This window comes from Phoca vitulina, unplaced genomic scaffold (genome assembly GCF_004348235.1).
Source record: "Phoca vitulina isolate PV1807 unplaced genomic scaffold, GSC_HSeal_1.0 scaffold7, whole genome shotgun sequence".
NCBI classification, from domain to species: domain Eukaryota; kingdom Metazoa; phylum Chordata; class Mammalia; order Carnivora; family Phocidae; genus Phoca; species Phoca vitulina.
The window spans coordinates 8163955-8183178 of NW_022589710.1; the positions used below are offsets into that span (position 1 = coordinate 8163955).

The 19224-nt window shown below is 40.3% G+C and overlaps 2 protein-coding genes across 2 annotated transcripts; one reads left to right on the forward strand and one right to left on the reverse strand.

Moving 5' to 3' along the window:
• Positions 1 to 8504: 8504 nt before the first annotated feature.
• On the reverse strand, positions 8505 to 18537 carry DTD2 (D-aminoacyl-tRNA deacylase 2). Its single transcript, XM_032404560.1, has 3 exons — positions 18297 to 18537; positions 13687 to 13756; positions 8505 to 9459 (listed from the first exon to the last, which is right to left on the reverse strand). Exons 1-3 carry the CDS (start codon positions 18405 to 18407, stop codon positions 9134 to 9136), a joined length of 507 nt encoding a protein of 168 aa, XP_032260451.1. The 5' UTR covers positions 18408 to 18537; the 3' UTR covers positions 8505 to 9133.
• On the forward strand, positions 16053 to 16501 carry LOC116632612 (cytochrome c oxidase subunit 6A1, mitochondrial-like). Its single transcript, XM_032404561.1, has one exon. The coding sequence runs from the start codon at positions 16055 to 16057 to the stop codon at positions 16385 to 16387; it is 333 nt and encodes a 110-aa protein (XP_032260452.1). The 5' UTR covers positions 16053 to 16054; the 3' UTR covers positions 16388 to 16501.
• Positions 18538 to 19224: the final 687 nt, after the last annotated feature.

Here is a 19224-nt window from a genome sequence, read left to right on the forward strand (position 1 = left end):
GAGTTACCCTAGGGTTGGATAACACACACAGTCCATGGGAAAGCTGAGACTCCAACAGAAGTCTCCTGACTCTCGGTTTGGAGATATTACCACTATACAAGCAATTCTCAGATGCTGGTCTGTATGGGAGTCGCAGATGGGGAACAGCGACTTTTAAAATGCAGATTCCCAGGCCTCACATCAGAAATTCTGATTCAGTAGTTCCAGGATGAGATGCAGGAATTTGCATTTTAACAAGTTTTTCTAGTCATTCCAACGAAGGTGGTCCTCAAACCATCTTTTGATAAACTGCTAGAAAGCTAGACAAATCATGGAGTCATTTAGAAACAGCTTCTTCTCTATTCTCAGATTCAGACCTCCAGGGAAAGCTAACTAAACTAACTTGAAGGGTGGGGATATTATTTCTCCCGTGAACCATCATTCAGGACCTTTCTTTAAAGACAAAAAAGGCACATGGAGTAGAGAGGTTTTCCCATGAAGTAAGTATAGTGAATCTGGGCATACAGTGAAATGCAGCAGGCTCACAACAACCTGCACTTCTGAGGGGAGAGGCTTAATCAGTAGAGGCAAAAAGTGAGGAAAGAGGAGGAATAAATTAAAACTCTTGGCAAAACAAAATAGTCTCATTCTTGAAATGGACAGATAGATAGATAGGTATTAAAGCAAATATAGCAAGATGCTAACTACAGAATCCAGGTTGTGGGCATACAGATGTTAAGCATATAATTCTTTCAAATTTCTATATGTTTGTATCCACTTCCCCAATTCTTGAAACCTTGAACTCCAGGATACTGGTGTTTCCACTTATTTTTTCCACTTTCTCCACCTATCTCTGTCTGTCTGCTCTTTCTTTGTCAATTTTTCCTCTTCCGTCTGTTGCTCTAAATCTGGTTGAAACTCAAGCGCTTTGTTGTTCTCTACATCCTCTCTCTCATATCTCTTTTTTAAAAAAAGTTTTTAAACTTATTTATTTGACAGAGAGAGAGAGAAAGCTCAAGCAGGGGGAGCGGCAGGTGGAGGGAGAGGGAAAAGCAGGCTCCCCACTGAGCAGGGAGCCCAATGTGGGGCTCGATCCCAGGACCCTGAGATCATGACCTGAGCTGAAGGCAGATGCTTAACTGACTGAGCCACCCAGGCGACCCTCTTATATCTTTTAATCTTCAAAATTATACGGAAATGTTAGTGCTCCCCTAACTAGATGAAATCTCTCTCTCCAATCTCCACAGTACTGTTTTTATCTTTCTTTTGGCACCCCAGTTTCTCTGTGTTCCACTTAACTGTCTTAACACACCAGTTGTTATGATCTCCAAGAGGACAGAAACTGCCCTTTTCTTTTTTAGTGTACTTCTTATACTTACCAGAGTAGGCACTCAGTGAATATTGGATGATTAAATGTTGTCTATTTCTGGGGCTTCAACTATCACTTTCATAAATAAGACTTCCAAATCTGTACACTCTCTGCCCTGAGTAACAAATCTGCTTGGTATTTCCACTTGGATAAACCTTCAGGTCTCTCAACCTCAACATATTAAAATCTGAATTCATCTTCTTCAGTAACCCATATGTGAGATTTTAATTTCTGATTCCTCCCTTTAGCTCCACGACAACCAGTCAGCTGCCTTGAAGTGTATTTGTTTTCAAACACCTTTCAGTATCTCCAGTTATGTTTATTTCCATGTTCACAGCCGCTATCATTGTTCTAAGTTAGCACTAATCTCCTTATGTCTGTACAACTAAAAAAAACGTCTTCCTGCCGCCAAATTTTCATCTCTTTGAAATTCTTATTACCACTGCCAGTGGTACCACTCCTTAAAATTGTTTTAATTATGTCACTCTTCTCTTCAAAAGCCTCCAATGACATCTTACTATCTATTAGTCCAACATTTGAAATGCCCCCCTTCCCCACCCCTGGGCCTATAGAAATTCTACCCATTCTTCAAGGGATAGCTCAAATTGTCCTGCCTTTGTTAACAACAGGGATTCACCACTCCAGCCAGAATATCTTCTCTATCTGCTGCTACTCTATAGTTCATAGATAGCATCATCTGGATATCACTGACCACATCATATTACCTAGTATATTTGTGTCTATCATGTCCCCTACTACATGGTAAACTCCTTGAGATTAAGGATCATGTTTAAACAATATGTATTGGGGCGCTTGGGTGGCTCAGTTGTTAAGCATCTGCCTTCGGCTCAGGTCATGGTCCCAGGGTCCTGGGATCGAGCCCCGCATCGGGCTCCCTGCTCTGCGGGAAGCCTGCTTCTCCCTCTCCCACTCCCCCTGCTTGTGTTCCTGCTCTCTCTGTCTCTGTCAAATAAATAAATAAATAAATCTTAAAAATAAAATAAACAATATGTATTTCACACAGCTCTCAGCTCGACTGCTGACCCGCAGATTCTAAAGACTACAACCTTTAAGTGGAGAGCAACTACCCAGGATGAGGTATTAAGCAAATGTTAAAAGAACATTTTTGGGATGCCTGGGTGGTTCAGTGGTTAAGCATCTACCTTTGGCTCAGGTCATGATCCCAAGGTCCTGGGATCGAGTCCTGCATCAGGCTCCCCACTCAGACGGGGTCTGCTTCTCCCTCTGCCTGCCACTCCCCCTGCTTGTGCTCTCTTTCTCTCTCTCTGACAAATAAAATCTTTTTTAAAAAAAGAACATTTTCAACATCTGGCTTAAAAAAGGCAAGCATGCATACTGTGAAAAGAAATCAAAGCCATGAGGACTATCTGAATGTAATGAGGAAATAAATTAATCCAGGCACTGAGCAAACTAAACTTTGAAGATGATCATATCTACTCATGAAGAGACTTCCTTGGGGCTGAGAAGTAGATTAAAGGAATGCCTTGAGGGGTGCCTGGGTGGCTCAGTCAGTTAAGCCTCAGACTCCTGATTTCTTGATTTCGGCTCAGGTCATGAGGTCATGATCTCAGGGTTGTGGGACATGTTGGGCGTGGAGCCTGCTTAAGATTCTCTCTCTCCCTCTGCCCCTCCCCCAGCTCTCTCTCAAAAAAAAAAAAAAGAATGCTTTCTGTAGAAAGTGCCTTAGTTTATCTATGTGAGAACAAAGCTAAGTAAACAATATCTCTAAGTTGGAGTCAAGGATGGCATTTTTGCAGTCAGATGTTCCCTAAAAAACTCTAACATCCCCCCCTTCAAAAAAGTCCACAATTACTTTCCCAACGCCAACTGTTTATAGCTAGTGTTTCTCAGATACTGTTAAATAGAGTGTGGTGCATCCTCTACATAAATTCTTTTCACATTCAGAAAAAAGCTGATGTAATAGGTCAAATTTTATTTTTTTATTTTAATTTTTAATTTTTTTAAAGATTTTATTTATTTATTTGACAGAGAGAGACACAGTGAGAGAGGGAACACAAGCAGGGGGAGTGGGAGAGGGAGAAGCAGGCTTCCCACAGAGCAGGGAGCCCGATGCGGGGCTCCATCCCAGGACCCCGGGATCATGACCTGAGCCGAAGGCAGATGCTTAACCATCTGAGCCACCCAGGCGACCAGATTTTATTTATTTATTTGAGAGAGAGAGACAAAGAGAGCACAAGCAGTGGGAGCAGCAGAGGGAGAGGGAGAAGCAGACTCCCCACTGAGCAAGGAGCCCGATGCAGGACTCGACCCCAGGACCCTGAGATCATGACCTGAGCCAAAGACAGACACTTAACCGACTGAGCCACACAGGCGCCCGACATATGTTCATATTGATTAGGTAATATTTACTGAGAATTATGAGCATGGACAACAAAAATAGCTCTGTGGAAGTACCGTGAGAGATTACAAAAAACATTATACTATGTTATGTATGCTCGCTATTATATTGGTTCTGCCCAATGTGAGTTATACTCTTACAGTTAAGACACATAAAACAAAATATTTAAAGCCAAAGTACTCAACCTCGTAAGACCCATCACAAGTGTCAAGAGTGGGACAACCACAATTCGGAGGAAGGTAGAGGCAGGACAAACTACTCTGGGATCAGAAGAGATTGAGCTAGATATCGAATGGTGATGGATTTAGGAAAGCACAGGGCAACTCAGGCATGGGCATGATTTAAGAAAAACTTATTAAGAGTTACATTGGGGAATTTCTATTAAGAGTAGTGGGAGAAAGGGTTAGAAAGTCAAGCTGGAGGGGCGCCTGGGTGGCTCAGTCAGTTAAATGTCTGCCTTAGGCTCAGGTCCTGATCTCAGGGTCCTAAGATGGAGCCCAGCACTGGGCTCCCTGCTCAGCGGGGAGTCTGCGTTTCCCTCTCCCTCTGCCCCTCCCCCTCCCCCGTGCACACGCGTGCGTGCTTTCTCTCTCTTGCTCTGTGTCTCAAATAAAATCTTAAAAAAAAAAAAAAAAAGTCAAGCTGGAGCCAGAGTATAAAACTGTGATAGCAGTAAGTCTGCACTTCATTCCGAGCAACGGTGGTTCTGGGATTCCCGTGTTCATGAGAATCACCAGGGGGACACTGCTGAGTAGATAGATTCTAAGTCCTGAGATTCTAATAGAGTATGTTTGGGATGGTCCTCAAAAACTGCATTTTGTTAAAATATTAGGCTCCCAGGTGATTCCTGGTCCACTGGCACACTTTGAGACACTCTGCCCAAGGACAAAAGATTAAGAATCTTTTTCTACTTCTACTGAATCTTGTAAAATTAACACCAATTTTCCAGAAGCTTGAAAATACCTAACTGCTAGGCCTAGAGGTCTCTCCTCAGTCTTTGTGTTATCCAGTTTTTCTTCAGTATGTGGCACTGATTTTGTCACCGTTTACATCTTGAAAATTATCTTAATACTGTGTTTTTTGGGTTCTCTCTGCATTTCTGATCTCTATAGTGTCCTCTGGCCTCTCATTTTTTTGCTCTTCCTTTATGTTTTCCCACGATTCTGACATTGGTCCTCTCTACAGTTCTCCCTGCATGATTTCATTCACTCCCAAGGAGTATGGAGAACTTTCATTCCAACTTCAGAAGTTTAGACTTTGACCCGTAGTTAAAAGGTTATAAAAGTTTCTGAACGGTAATATAACACTGTATGTTTAACTATCCTGGGGTTAGAATAAACAACTTAATAAAAAAAAGTTTCTGAACTGTGGAATATCATGGAGAAAAGACTGTTCTAGGATCATTACCTTGGAGATGGTCTGCAAAAAGGATTAGAGGCAGGAGAAATAGGAGGAAGGGAGAATAATTAGGAGACTATCAAACATTTAAAGTCGTCACTACAGTGTGGCTTCAGAATGAAAATGTTACTTTTCTGTAGATCTTCCCTTTCTGAAACTAGTATTATTTCAATAAATTAATAGGTAAGGCATTTCTAGTTTTTTTTTTTAATTCAGTAAGTTTGGGAATGATTAAACTTAATAAATACATAAGATTTTATTTAGAGAGCCAAAGTGAGAGAGAGCATGCATGTGAATGGGAGGAGGGGCAGAGGAGAGGGAGAGGCAGAGAATCTCAAGCAGACTCCACAGCCTGACGGGGGCTTGATCTCACAACCGTGCGACCATGATCTGAGCCAAAACTAAGAGTTGGACACTTAACCCACTGAGCTACCCAGGTGCCCTAACTATATCTACATATAACAAATCAGGCCCTGTGCAATATTAACCATAGATATTAAAAATAGGACATGTCACTGTCTTAAAACACCAATGTGAATTCTTATTCTACAAAACAAGTGGCATAGGACTCCATAGCATTTGATCTTTATAATTGATAAGTTGACTTCTTTCATTATGGAGTCAATAAATCATCATTAATACAGATATGATTCATTAACGGTGGGCCTTTTTTTACTTGAACTAATGAAGGAATGGTAAGTGTGTTTGATTTTACTTTGTATGAGTATATTCAAGATATTAAAACCACATTCATCAGTAATGTCTTTTTTTTTTTTTTTTTTAAAGATTTTATTTATTTATTTGAGAGAGAGAGAATGAGAGACAGAGAGCACGAGAGGGAAGAGGGCAGAGGGAGAAGCAGACCCCCTGCTGAGCAGGGAGCCCGATGTGGGACTCGATCCCGGGACTCCAGGATCATGACCTGAGCCGAAGGCAGTCGCTTAACCAACTGAGCCACCCAGGCGCCCCATCAGTAATGTCTTATATACAGTATTTTCTGTAACTGAACCCATATTGTTTCTAAATGGGCAGATAAAATAATACTTAGAAATTCTGAGACATTCTAGAATCTTAGAAAAACAGAGGCAGAAGGCACATAAATTAGGTGCAACCCTACTGCCACCTAATTCTGTAAGTAAACCAATTTATTGGCTGTTCTTTCTCAAGTGATCCACACTGGGAGATGCTAAGCCTTTACCAAGATCAATGTCAGTTTTAACAATTCTCATTTAAGGAAAAGTAGAAAGATGGACATTATTCCTCCCTATAGTATGATCTTGGGAAAAATAAGCACTGTCTTACTTTCCACAGCACTATCCTCATTATACACTGGGAAGATAAAAGGAGGGATCTATTGAAGGTTCTTTGAGCACCTTGGGCCAGAAGAGCTACAGAAAGCCAAGATGTATTTATTTTCATATCCACTATTTCTCCTGTCTTAATTCTCTTGTCCTAGCCTCCTTGGAAATGAAAGTTGGCCATCACTTTCTGCTTAATAACTCTTCATGTAGTTGAAATTGCTATTCTCCACAAGTACCTCAAGCAAATTTTTTAAAAAAAACTATAAAACAGCAATCTAGGGCTATGAGTCAGCATTTCACCTACACACAAAATCAAAATGATTTAAAATAGGTAACACATAATCTTTTCCAAAAGACATATACACCTTCTCAGAAAAGCTTTGAGAAAATTGGAGTTCAAAAGTTTATGAATAGTTTATTACATTTCAATAAGTGTATCATGAATCAATAAAGCAAGAGTTAAGGACAATGAGCTCATTACCAAGCCAGTTATTGATTCTCAAGTTCCAAAATAGAATAGTACAGGAAGGATACAGAGTAATAGGATTTTCATGATAACAAAAATTTTAACTATCTTAGGAGGACAGACCTAAAGGAATGATGACACAAAGGAATTTTTAGCAGCTACTTAAGATGTTTATTCAAGTTATTTTCTTCATCTTTTGCTAATTAGAAATATTATTTGGTGTTTACACTTCAAAATATCTTTTCAAATAAAGTCAGAGGAGTTTGCAAAAACTGATTATCTTTTATTGATTCATTTATTCTTTCAGTTTCTCATATATCTTTTTCTCTTGACTGAAAAATCTACCTCATTAGCTGTCTATCTTGTATCACTATCTTCATCAGCTCAGGTTGTCCTAACAAAATACCATAGACTGAGTGGCTTGAACAACAGAAAATTATTTTCTCACAGTCTGGAGGCTGCAAGTTCAAGATCAAGGTGTCAACATGGTCAGTTTCTGATAAGGGTTCTCTTCCTAGTTTGTAGATAGCCCCCTTCCTATTGCATCCTCACATGGTGGGAGCAAAGAGAACGAGCAAGCAAGCTCTCTGGTTACTCTTCTTATGAAGATTCTAATCCCATCATGAGGGACCCACTCTTATGATCTCATTAACCCTAATTACTTCCCAAAGCCCCATCTCCAAATACCATTAAATTGGGGGACTTCAACATGTGAATGGGGGTGGGGCACAAACATTCACTAACAGAAAAAACACTGGCTCGAAATCGTTAAATAATATGGAAAAGAACAAGTCAGCTTGTTTCCAAATAATTGCAGTAGAAAGCTTCCCTTTTTTTTTCTTCCTTTTGTGGCAATCTAAGTAAGAAAGGACTTCCTAGAAAACTTATGAACATAATTTCACAAAGCAGTAACTTTTAAAAACCAAGGACAGAAAATGAGACATACATTATTTTGGTAAAAAAACTGAGAAACAGAAGTATTAATTAACCAATTGGTATATTAAATAAAAACTTTTTTTTAAAGATTTTATTTGACAGAGAGAGACACAGCGAGAGAGGGAACACAAGCAGGAGGAGTGGGAGAAGGAGAAGCAGGCTTCCCACTGAGCAGGGAGCCCGATGTGGGGTTCAATCCCAGAACTCTGGGATCACGACCTGAGCTAAAGGCAGACGCCTAACGACTGAGCCACCCAGGCGCCCCAAATAAAAACATTTTTTAATCTTCATACCTTGTTCTTGTATCAACTTAAGATTTTTTTTAAAGATTTTACTTATTTGCTTGAGAGTGAGAGAGAGCGAGAGAGCACAGAGGCAGAGGGAGATGGAGACCCCTCGCTGAGCACAGAGCCTGTGCAGGGCTCCATCCCAGGACTCCGAGATCACAACCTGAGCTGAAGGCAGATGCTTAACGACTGAGCCACCCAGGCACCCCTCAACTAAAGATTCTTTTTTTTAAAAGATTTTTTTATTTGTCAGAGCGAGCGAGCGAGTGAGAGAGAGCACAAGCAGGGGGAGTGGTAGGCAGAGGGAGAAGCAGGCTCCCTGCTGAGCAAGGAGCCTGATGTGGAACTTGATCCCAGGACCCTGGGATCATGACCTGAGCAGAAGGCAGACGCTTAACCGACTGAACCACCCAGGCACCCCTCAACTAAAGATTCTTAAAATGATTTAAAGCACTTGGATGTCCTTGGAAAGTAATATAATGCACAATAACATTTCTAGACTACATTTTCACAGATATTATTAAAAAGAATAGTAAGTAACATATTGTTTTCATTCAGAATATGGAAAACTGAAATAGTAAAACAAAATTGACAAAACTGTAATCGGTTTGCGTGGGATTTTACCTAATTTTAATACAAAGTTATTTTTATTACATACTTCATACATTTGAGGGTATAAGAAATATTTTTCTTGATCGCACAAAATTCTTCATGCAAAATACTTAAATACAGCTCTCTAAGAACATTTCCACAGTGACTATAAGGTGAATAGAAAGCATTTTTCAAGTTTTCAAGTGGAAGTGTAGGGGAAAGCAGGACGAAAGGTGACTGAGATCCAGAGTTTGGTGACTTGGCAAGGCAAGGTCATCCAATTAACAGGTTGCAGAGGTCTGGATAGGACCCAGGATTTTCTTGTCTAAAAATGCTGCAGATTAGTGTATTCAAGAAGAGGAAGAAAATCGAATTATAGTTGAGATCATTTTATACCAGAAAACAACTGTAGAAACTTTTAATTTTTCAAAACTCAATTAGGTGTGTGTATGGTCCGTTGGTATCCAGCTGTAACACCTGCCTGTTCCCGTATGTACCATGCTCCACCACAACCCCAGCTTCGGCACACTTGCTGTTGGCAGCCAGTTCTTTTTCACATAGAATCACAAATTGGGAATAAAGTTCCAAGCCTTCTTCTTTTCCAGAGTTAGAGTGATACTGCATGTTTCTTCCTTTTACTCTCCCCCCAAGGGTGGCTTGAGGGATGATTAGAACATTGCCAGGTAGGTCCAATATAGACACGTGCTTACCATTTTCTGTTTCACTTAACTTCACATTTAACAGTGTATTAACTGGGTGGGGAAGAAAGGCAAAACATCTTGGAGTCAGAAACATGAAGAAAACCAATAATCATCTAGTCAGCAAATCTCATGTTTAAAATCTAGTTTGTTGGCTCATGCTTTTTACCCAAAATCTCTACTCAGATTTAAAGAACTGCTTCACTAAGCTAAATGACCTAAGCAGGAAAATAAGGCAAATTTCATGCAAAAAATGGCATGATGTTTTAAATCCAACTGGGCAGTCAAGATTACTAACAATAAATTCATGCAGTAAGGACTAAAAAGTAACTGTATATTGAAACCTCAAAATACTGTTGCCCCAGGGGGATACATGAGAAGATTTTGCATTTTTGTTCCTTTTTATATTCCATAAGCAAATCTCATTGGAAAAAGGCCATGATGAATCCTCCTCACACCAAATTCTGCTTTATAACAAAGAATATTAAATAGAAATCTTAGAGTAACTTAATTGCCTAGAGTTCTAAACTGAGACAAAGGTTCCAGGTTTATTATGATTATAAACCAGATAATTTTGCAGTTGCATAATCTCAAAGGCACTATGTAACACAGTCTAATCATATGACAAATATAACCCATGGGAGAGGAGTAAAGCTGAAAACAAGCATCATCAGAAATTCAGTTACAACCAAAAAAGTAAATCAAAAGGTATACTGGCATTATGTTCATAAACACACAAGAAAACATGGTGTTATTATTTTTATGGCATTTATGACACTATACTCTTATAGCTATTAAGAACTGTCAAAAAAGCCATAAATATCTATGTCTAGCTAAAAATCTAAACTTAGAAAACCTTTACATCTCAACATTAGCTATTTTCAAAACAATAAACAAAAGAAACACCTAATATGAATAGCCTTAGGGTCTTCTTGACTCCATAAAGGGTATAAATAACTTCTGCTTATAAAGAATATTCCTCAGGGGCGCTTGGGTGGTTTGTCGGTTAAGCATCTAACTCTTGATTTCAGCTCAGGTCATGATCTCAGGGTGGTGAGATCAAGCCCTCATTTGGGCTCCATGCTTGGCATGGAGTCTGCTTGAGATTCTCTCTCCTCTTCCTCTGCCCCTTCCCATGCTTGCACACACACACACATACACACTCTCTCTCTCTCTCAAATAAATAAAATCTTAAAAATAAAATATTCCTCAGAGGACAAATGGTAAAAGAAACTATATAGATCTCACACACCTACCCAATAATTAGGCTTGAAAAGGTATGCTTTCTAGTAGGGTTGTCAATGGTTTCAAGTATTGGAGGGTTTGTAGTAAATATTAGGAAAGACTCAGTCTGGTTGCCCCACTCTACAGATCAGGGAATTGACCTGGTAGAAACCTGCCAAGATGAACACCCAAATGAATTCCTAAAGTATGCATTAAGCATTTTCAATTTTCAACTAACATCTATTTTAAAATACCTCTAATTTTCTCTATTATGAATAGGACTTTGCTATATAGCCAGCAGTTGTTATTGATTGCTTCTAAGGAAACTGTAACTCTCCAGGGCACTTCGTTCCAAGGGAAATCTCTATCCAGCTAGCCAGGCCTCAGGCTAGTGACAGACTAAGTAGACAATTTTGGAATAACAGGCGAGCGAGGTAAGTACAATTTATTATACTTCCTCACACCTCCCTCTACTGGCTATAACTGAGAATTCAATTAATGTTGTTGGTATACAAATATCAGTATGTAGAAATAAATATAATACAAATACAACTGTCAGTAAGTAGAATTAAAATGAGACAAGGAATCAATGGTATGTTGGAACCTCAAAGATCTTAAGACAGGTTATCAATCAAGTATCTCCAACGATGTATACGGGAAGTTAAGCTTTGACAGGTTCCTGGATCTCAGTTCAATTATACTGAAAATGAATTGAGAAAGATTCTGCACATCTCTATGTTAGCCATGTAACTTCAGACTTTATGGATATAACTGGTTATGTTCCCAAGGGGTATATGATTTGATTAGAAAGATCTGAATCCATGTAAAAGTATGAGGTGGGGTTTAAGAGAAGCCCATCACACAGGCTTACTTTGCCTCCTGGAATAAAGGAAGTACAAGCTAATGCTATCAATAACAGATGGACTTTTTTTTTTCTTTATAACTCACACCAACCAGCAGAATGGGATAGAATCTCTGTTCTTTACTGAGAATCATGATATATACAGTTTTATTTTCGATTGTCCACTAAAAGAGCTAAGGTGGACCTCCTAATTCATCACAGTCTTAATGTATGTATTCAGAGTGAACTTAGACATAGATGGAAGCGCACAGGATTTATTTACTATTACACAAAATGTAGCTTGGATTTGGTTGACTCATTTCACTTTATTATGCTTAAGAGTCACTTAAGAAAGTATGAAACAACTTTAGGAGTCAATCTTAAGTCACAATGACAAAAATTCTCTTCCTGTTTTTGTAGATTTCTACTACACTTTCTATGGTCAATAAAGATTTAATTCAAGGCAAAATATTAACTTAGGAAAATGGACAGAATGTCCAGTACCCAAGCAATAGGTCTTGGCAAATCATCCTCTGTAATAGGAGCCTTCATTTCATTTGCTCTATTATTTTATTTTTTTAGGATTTTATTTATTTATTTGACAGAGAGAGACACAGGGAGAGAAGGAACATAAGCAAGGGGAGTGAGAGAGGGAGAAGCAGGCTTCCCGCTGAGCAGGGAGCCCAATGCGGGGCTCGATCCCAGGACCCTGGGATCATGACCTGAGCTGAAGGCAGACGCTTAAAACGACTGAGCCACCCAGGCGCCGCCCCCCCGCTTTTTTTTTAAAGTAATCTCTATATCCCAACATGGGGCTCGAACTCATGATCCTGAGATCAAGAGTTGCATGCTCCACTGACTGAGCCAGCCAGGCACCCCTCATTTTCTCTTTAAACCCTAGAAAGCTCCCTATTATCTTCCAGAATCAAATTTCAAACCATCAGTTATTGGCTTTCCCCCTTACCTATCATAGTCCTTTAAGTCTAGTTTTCATCCCCTGACAAAGTTGTCAAACATGTTTGATGTCTTGGTATAAAATTACCTCTGGGAGTTTTTAGCCTTTTGCCCCAGAGGTTCCTCATTGGGCTATTTACCCTGGAGTGCCACTACTTGAAGCTCTTCTAGGTTAACTTCTGCATGTTGCAACTACCCATTTGTGTAATTTATATTTCTTATTAATCCAACTAATGGGTGCTGTCCGCTACTAATAAAGAGAATATAACCTGTCCCCAACCTTAGGGATAGCTTCATTAATTCAGGTTTTTTTTGTACATAATTATTTTATCAAATACTATCTAGTATTTGATGTGGTGTATCTGAAACTATGTAATTATCACAAGAAATGTGCAGTGCTATGGACTATCAGGGACAGTGGAGAACTGCAGGCAGGTAAATTAGTGTTCAGAGATAACTGAACACTAACCCAGCTTTTCTGTCCCTGGAGGAGGTATGGTTGTGATGACACTGAACCTTGTTCAAGATCAGGAAAACCTTATATTTATATACATTTCTTATTTAAAAAAAGGTGCATAAATAGTTAATTTAAAATTTTCCATAATAATAAGACTTAGCTGTCCAGATTTGATGGGACCCACATCTTGCACATACAGTGTCACCAACATGACCCCGTCAGGGGCTGTGGGAGATAAGGAAACTATATTAAGAAATGAAGCATCTGGGGCGCCTGGGTGGCTCAGTTAGTTAAAGCAGTTGCCTTCGGCTCAGGTCACGGGATCAAGAGTCCTGGGATGAAGCCCCGCATTGGGCTCCTTGCTCAGCAGGAAGCCTGCTTCTCCCTCTCCCTCCGCCTGCCGCTCTGCCTACTTGTTGTGTCAAATAAAAAAATAAAATCTTAAAAAAAAGAAAAGAAAAGAAATGAAGCATCTGCTTCTTCCTATGTGGCCACCCTGCTTCTAACAAGTTTCTGTTAGAAATGTGGCTGAATCTCAATTGTGCTGTGTGCGCACGCGTGTGTGTATACTCTTCTAAACTAATCTATAAGCCATCTGAAATGGTGCAGATGTTTTGAAAGAATCCCACCACACTTGCTTACTTTAAACTTTGGAAAAGGCAAAAGTAGCTAAAGCCAACAACTGTAGAGTTAACTCATTTAAAACTTACCAGTAAAACTTAAGATTGTGGTTTTTACCTCTTCTGGTTCATCTATCTGTTCCTACTCATTTTTACTTTTAAAAAAACAAACATCAAGTACGTACCCATTTTGGGAAGAAGTTCTTTATTAGCTCCCTTGAAAAAACACACGTAGATTACTAATCCTCTCTGAACCTATGAGAAATCACCAGAGAAAACTCAAATTAGAAAAAAACTACATAGCGATACAGAAGTAAATGAATAAAGTTTTAAAACTGCTATATGGAGATTAAACCCATAGGAAGAGAAATATATTTTTATAACAGATTTGATTTTTTAAATATGTGAGAAAACAAAATCTTTTCCAATATTTAATCACCTCAATTATCATTTCTTACAAAAATTAAGTTTAAGATATAACCAAGAGCAGTGAAGACCACAAGTTGTACCCTCAAACATTTACTTCTAGTCAAAGTCATTATGAGTATGAACCAGCCTCCTCTCCCTTAAGTAAGGCTGACACTTAGAAATGTGTAGTTTGCTGAGCCCCATTTATTCAACACCAAATGAATTCACATTATATTAGATATGGCTGATGTATAAGCAACAGCGTGACTGATGTCTTTTGACATCATTACTCTTTATTCTTCCAAATCCATTTACTTGCAGGTAATAAAACTAAGGGTCTGACTCTACTTCACTAAATTCCAAGAAATTGTCCAATTATTTTTTGTTATTGTCAATGCTTTAAATCAACAGTGATTAAGCCTTGATACTGCATTTATGATATTAAGTTCTACATCATGAGGTTGTCTGTTAACAGGAATGTAAGTTTTTTATTTTTTAAGAGAGCGAGCTTGAAGGGGAGAGGGACAGAGAGAATCTCAGGCAGGCTCCACCCCCAGTGCAGAGCCCACCTAAGAGGAACTCAATCCCACGACCCTGAGATCATGACCTGAGCTGAAACTGAATTGGACGCCCAACTGGCTGAGCCACCCAGGTGCCTCAGGAATGTAAACTTTTAAATATAATGACTTGGATATTTCTTTATTGGCTCTTGTAGGATATATATGGGAAAGAGAGAAATGATAAATGACTCTGATTTTGCTGCTGAGTGAATCATTAAATTTCTTATTTTGTAGATTAACCTTGTTGAGTCCAAGAGCTATTATAAAGATTAATTAATATTTGTAAAGTGCTTAAAACAGTGCCTAGCTCATAGTAACAGCTACATAAGTGTTTATTAAATTAGTATGTAAAAATAAATTTAAGGGCTGAAGCACAATTTATTTTACATTTTAATTCCCAAAGCACTTTACAGACATGATAGGGACTCAATTTATCTGTTGTTTGCATTTAAGTTCAACTGTATCTTACAGCCTCTATGTGTTATCTAAATAGTCTTCTATATAAACATAAATGCAGCTTTGCACTCACTCTTGATTTGCTGGAAATAAGTAACTTTTAAGAAGTGCAAATGTGCTTCTGGAACAAGCAAAGGTCTCCAAAGCACACCCATAGTAAGGAGCAGGCAGGATGAATGATACAGATATTTGCACCACTGCCACAGGTCACTCCACTGGGATTGTTTTAGTACCAGCCCAAATCTCAAGCACATTCAGTCAAAATCTCAGGCATATTCGTATTTGGACACTTGCAATGTCAGAATTAAGTATGTAATGATATGCAGAAATAGACACCTGTTCCTTCCACCCACCATACTACCTCCTCGTTAAGGTATTTTTTTTTAGTTTATTCCAATAATAGATCTTAGTTGTGACCTACAAATTCCTCTTCAAGTCAGAACCACTTTTCTTTTAGCTTCTTATGGTAGAAAACATTTTAAATATATAGGAAATTACATATAATTCTCACTATAGTTTTTTTTTTTTAATTTTTAAGATTTATTTATTTATTTTAGAGAGCAGAGACAGAGAGCAAGCACATGCATGAGCAGGGGAACAGGCAGAGGGAGAGAATCTTCAAGCAGAATCTCTCTGCTGAGCTCCGAGCCCAATGCAGGGCTGGATACCACCACTCATGAGATCATGACCAGAGCTGAAACCAAGAGTCAGAGGCTTAACCAATTGAAACACCCAGGCACCCCTCTCACCGTAATTTTAAAAAGCTCACCTTTTCGGGAAGAAAAACATTAGCCTGTGACAGCAATGGTCTAAATGAATAAAACTGAGAACACAAAGTAACCTTCAAATCTTTTGACATAACAATATTTCTTTTAAAAAAAATTATAACTTTTAATAGAATAGGGAAGAGGATGTTTGAAAAGGAGGAAAAAATTTACTTTCTATCTAATTAATTGTCAGTTCTTTATGTGTGGGAGTGAAAGGGAAAGCTTTAGAATAGCTTTTAGAGTTTATCAACACAAACTGATAGTTTGGAAGGATGCAATAAAATATGATTTTGCATAAAGAACTGTGGCATGAAGAATATAAAAAGATTTAAAAAATGGAAGAAATCGGGTCCAGGTCGAAAATGGCGGCGGCGGCATCTGTGTCCCGGCTGTCTGGGCTCCTAGGTCGGTCCGGGGCACAGCTGGGGCGTTCCACGTCGAGTGGCGCCCACGGCGAGGAGGGCTCAGCTCGCATGTGGAAGGCTCTCACCTACTTCGTAGCGCTCCCTGGCGTGGGTGTGAGCATGCTGAATGTCTTCCTGAAGTCGCCTCACGGAGAGCACGAGAGACCCGAGTTCGTCGCCTACCCCCATCTCCGCATCAGGTCCAAGCCCTTTCCCTGGGGAGATGGTAATCATAGTCTATTCCATAACTCTCACGTGAATCCACTTCCAACCGGCTATGAAGATGAATGAAGAGAACCTGGACCACCACCCAGTGGGGACCACAGCACTGGTTTGGACCATGACTCTGCACACGGACCAGAAAAAAGAAAAGTCTATGGGACCTTAAGCTCACCTTCCTTACTTGCATCAAATGATGACCAGTATACTGATCTTCCATCCTTTTGCTTATGGCAGGAGATGGCTTAAATAAATAACTTAGATTGGTCAAAAAAAAAAAAAAAAAAAAAAGGAAATCTAAATGATTAATAGTTTGGAATTTATAGTCCCAAGAGTTAACTATAAAAAATAGGCAATTCTTTTGATAGGATGACAAATATGAAAAGAACCAAATTCCACAATACAGAAGACAAATCAAGACCTCAAAAAGGGGGGGGGGGTGCATAACAAAAACAAGAAACATGAATTTTTGAGAAAGAAATGGGTAGGGGGAAATATAGGAATATTTGTGTTTATAAATATTCCTAAATTAGCAGAGAGTAATAGCTTCTGATTTAAGAATAACTACCCACATACACAGTTTATGCGTAATATTTAACATAATGACTAGGGCTGTGTTAAGGAATGCTAGATCTGGGACTGAATCCAGCAGATGAGTGAAAAAGATGCTCCTACATTAAGTTTTCGAGTATCTCCAAAAGCCTTAATTAGCAACTAATTTTTCTTCATTTTAACTTACTCCAAAAATAGGTCAGGAGCGTTAAAGAACATTTTGTTTTTTTGGGCGCCTGGGTGGCTCAGTCGTTAAGCGTCTGCCTTCGGCTCAGGTCATGATCCCAGGGTCCTGGGATCGAGCCCCTCATCGGGCTCCCTGCTCTGCGGGAAGCCTGCTTCTCCCTCTCCCACTCCCCCTGCTTGTGTTCCTGCTCTCGCTATGTCTCTCTCTGTCAAATAAATAAATAAAAAAAAAATCTTTAAAAAAAAAAAGAAAAAAAGAACATTTTGTTTTTGCATAGACTTGGGGCAGGCTGTCTTTAAAGGGCAAATACTAGGGGTGCCTGGGTGGCTCAGTGGTTGGGTGTCTGCCTTCGGCTCAGGTCATGATCCCAGGGTCCTGGGATCGAGCCCCATATCCGGCTCCCTGCTCGGCGGGAAGCCTGCTTCTCCCTCTTCCTCTGCCCCCGCTTGTGCTCTCCCTCTCCCGCTGTATCTCTCTCTGTCAAATAAATAAATAAAATCTTTAAAAAAAAAAAAAGGGCAAATACTAAAGTAGAAGGAACTCCTATCGGTGTGTTTTAAATTCTCCGGAGGAATTGTGTTCAACAACAACGCAACATTATAATAAAAGTAGTCGTCTTTGTTTCTGGTTGCAAATACGCAAAATTTTTAAGTTTCTTGGAAAAAGAATTGTTTCACGGGAAGTCTCATTTCTGTGCCTAGCTGCAGGCTACATAACAGGGAATTCCACAGAATCTGGAGCGCAAGGTAAAACAGGTCTTGAACGTTAGCAACTAATCTAACCTACAAGCTCGAACCAGACCAGCACTAGCCACCAGCAGCCCGAGCAAAGCAAAGGACGTGGCAAGGCCCTCGCTCTTTTGAAAGCAAGAGATCTGAGACAATTAGGCCTCAAGTCCACCAAGCTCAGGTAGGCAGAAGGTGAGACGAAGTTCAAATTCCCGCGGTCCTAGGCAGTGCACACTCTCTTCCGCCGGCGCAATACGTCTGAGGGAGAAAGGGAAGTGCCAGGCCTCTGCGGCAGGAGGTGGGTGGGCCGAGCGGCGGTCCGCACCGCCCACGGCACGTGCGGGCGCCACGCACCGCCAGCGCGGAGGGAGACGTGGGCGGGGAGGGGGGACGGAGGGAGACGTGGGCGGGGGCCGGGAGGGAGACGTGGGGGGGAGAGGGAGGGAGATCACCAAAAGAACGCAGGAAGGCCCGCCCCTGCACGCGGTACCGCGAGTGGCGGGGCTGACGTTACCTCCACCCACTGGCTCTCGGCGTCTCCCTCGGCTGGACGTACTTGCAGCCTGGCGTGCAGGCACTGCTGCAGAAGCGCCCGGGCCTGAGGTATCCGGCCGCTCTCAGACATGGTTTGAACCCGCGTGGCAATCCGATACGTTCGAGGATCGCGCTGCGCAAGCCCCGCCTTCAGCGCGCGGGGAGGACGTGGCGGATCGTGGCAGCGGGACGTTCCACGGGCCCGTGGCTCCACCCCTAGAGGGGCGGGGCCTCTGCCTGGCTCCAAGGTGACCCGGATGTGTGATCTTCGAAGGCAGTGTATTGACTCCTCCGATGAACCTCTCCAACTTTGTAGAGAGCGCTCAGTGTATACTTTAAACGAGTGGGAAGACTCATTGGAACTCTTCCATACACACCCTTTAAAGAAACTTAGCTCAGCTCAGAAAGCTTAAGTTTCCAGACGTTGAGAAATTTTAAATCTGCTTAAGTCCTTATTATGCCCATTATGAAGGTAGGTAAATAGAATGAATCAATTGAATCATAAAACAAGCAGAAGTGGAACTAAAAGCTATAAATCTTTCAAAAATGTCCTTACTCCAATCAATAAAACAACGATACCTCGTCTGTCAGGAATGCTATTAATCATTCTGACGCTGCAGTTTCGGAAAAATGTTGGTATGCTATGTGAATGCACAGTTGGAGTGCAGTTCTTTAGAAAATACCCTCGCTAAAAATATTCTTATCCAAGAGAGTGTGTCATTGTTAATAAATTTTTTAACCTGCTGCTAATGCAAAAATAAAATGACATATTCTGATGCACATAATGATGCTAAATTTTGTGGGGTTTCCTGTAAATACATATTAGAATGTAAATAAAAATTAGACAAAGGCTTGATCTTCTTTCCCACACAACCTATTCCTTGAATATGCATCAGATTAGCATTATT

Coding starts and splice junctions, on each gene's coding strand:
- LOC116632612 (XM_032404561.1), top strand. CDS start 16,055: ATGGCGGCGGCGGCATCTGTGTCCCGGCTGTCTGGGCTCCTAGGTCGG.
- DTD2 (XM_032404560.1), bottom strand. CDS start 18,407: ATGTCTGAGAGCGGCCGGATACCTCAGGCCCGGGCGCTTCTGCAGCAG. Junction 13,757..18,296: donor CCGAGAGCCAGTGGGTGGAG/GTAACGTCAGCC, acceptor GATTTCTCATAG/GTTCAGAGAGGATTAGTAAT. Junction 9,460..13,686: donor AGAACTTCTTCCCAAAATGG/GTACGTACTTGA, acceptor TTCCCCACCCAG/TTAATACACTGTTAAATGTG.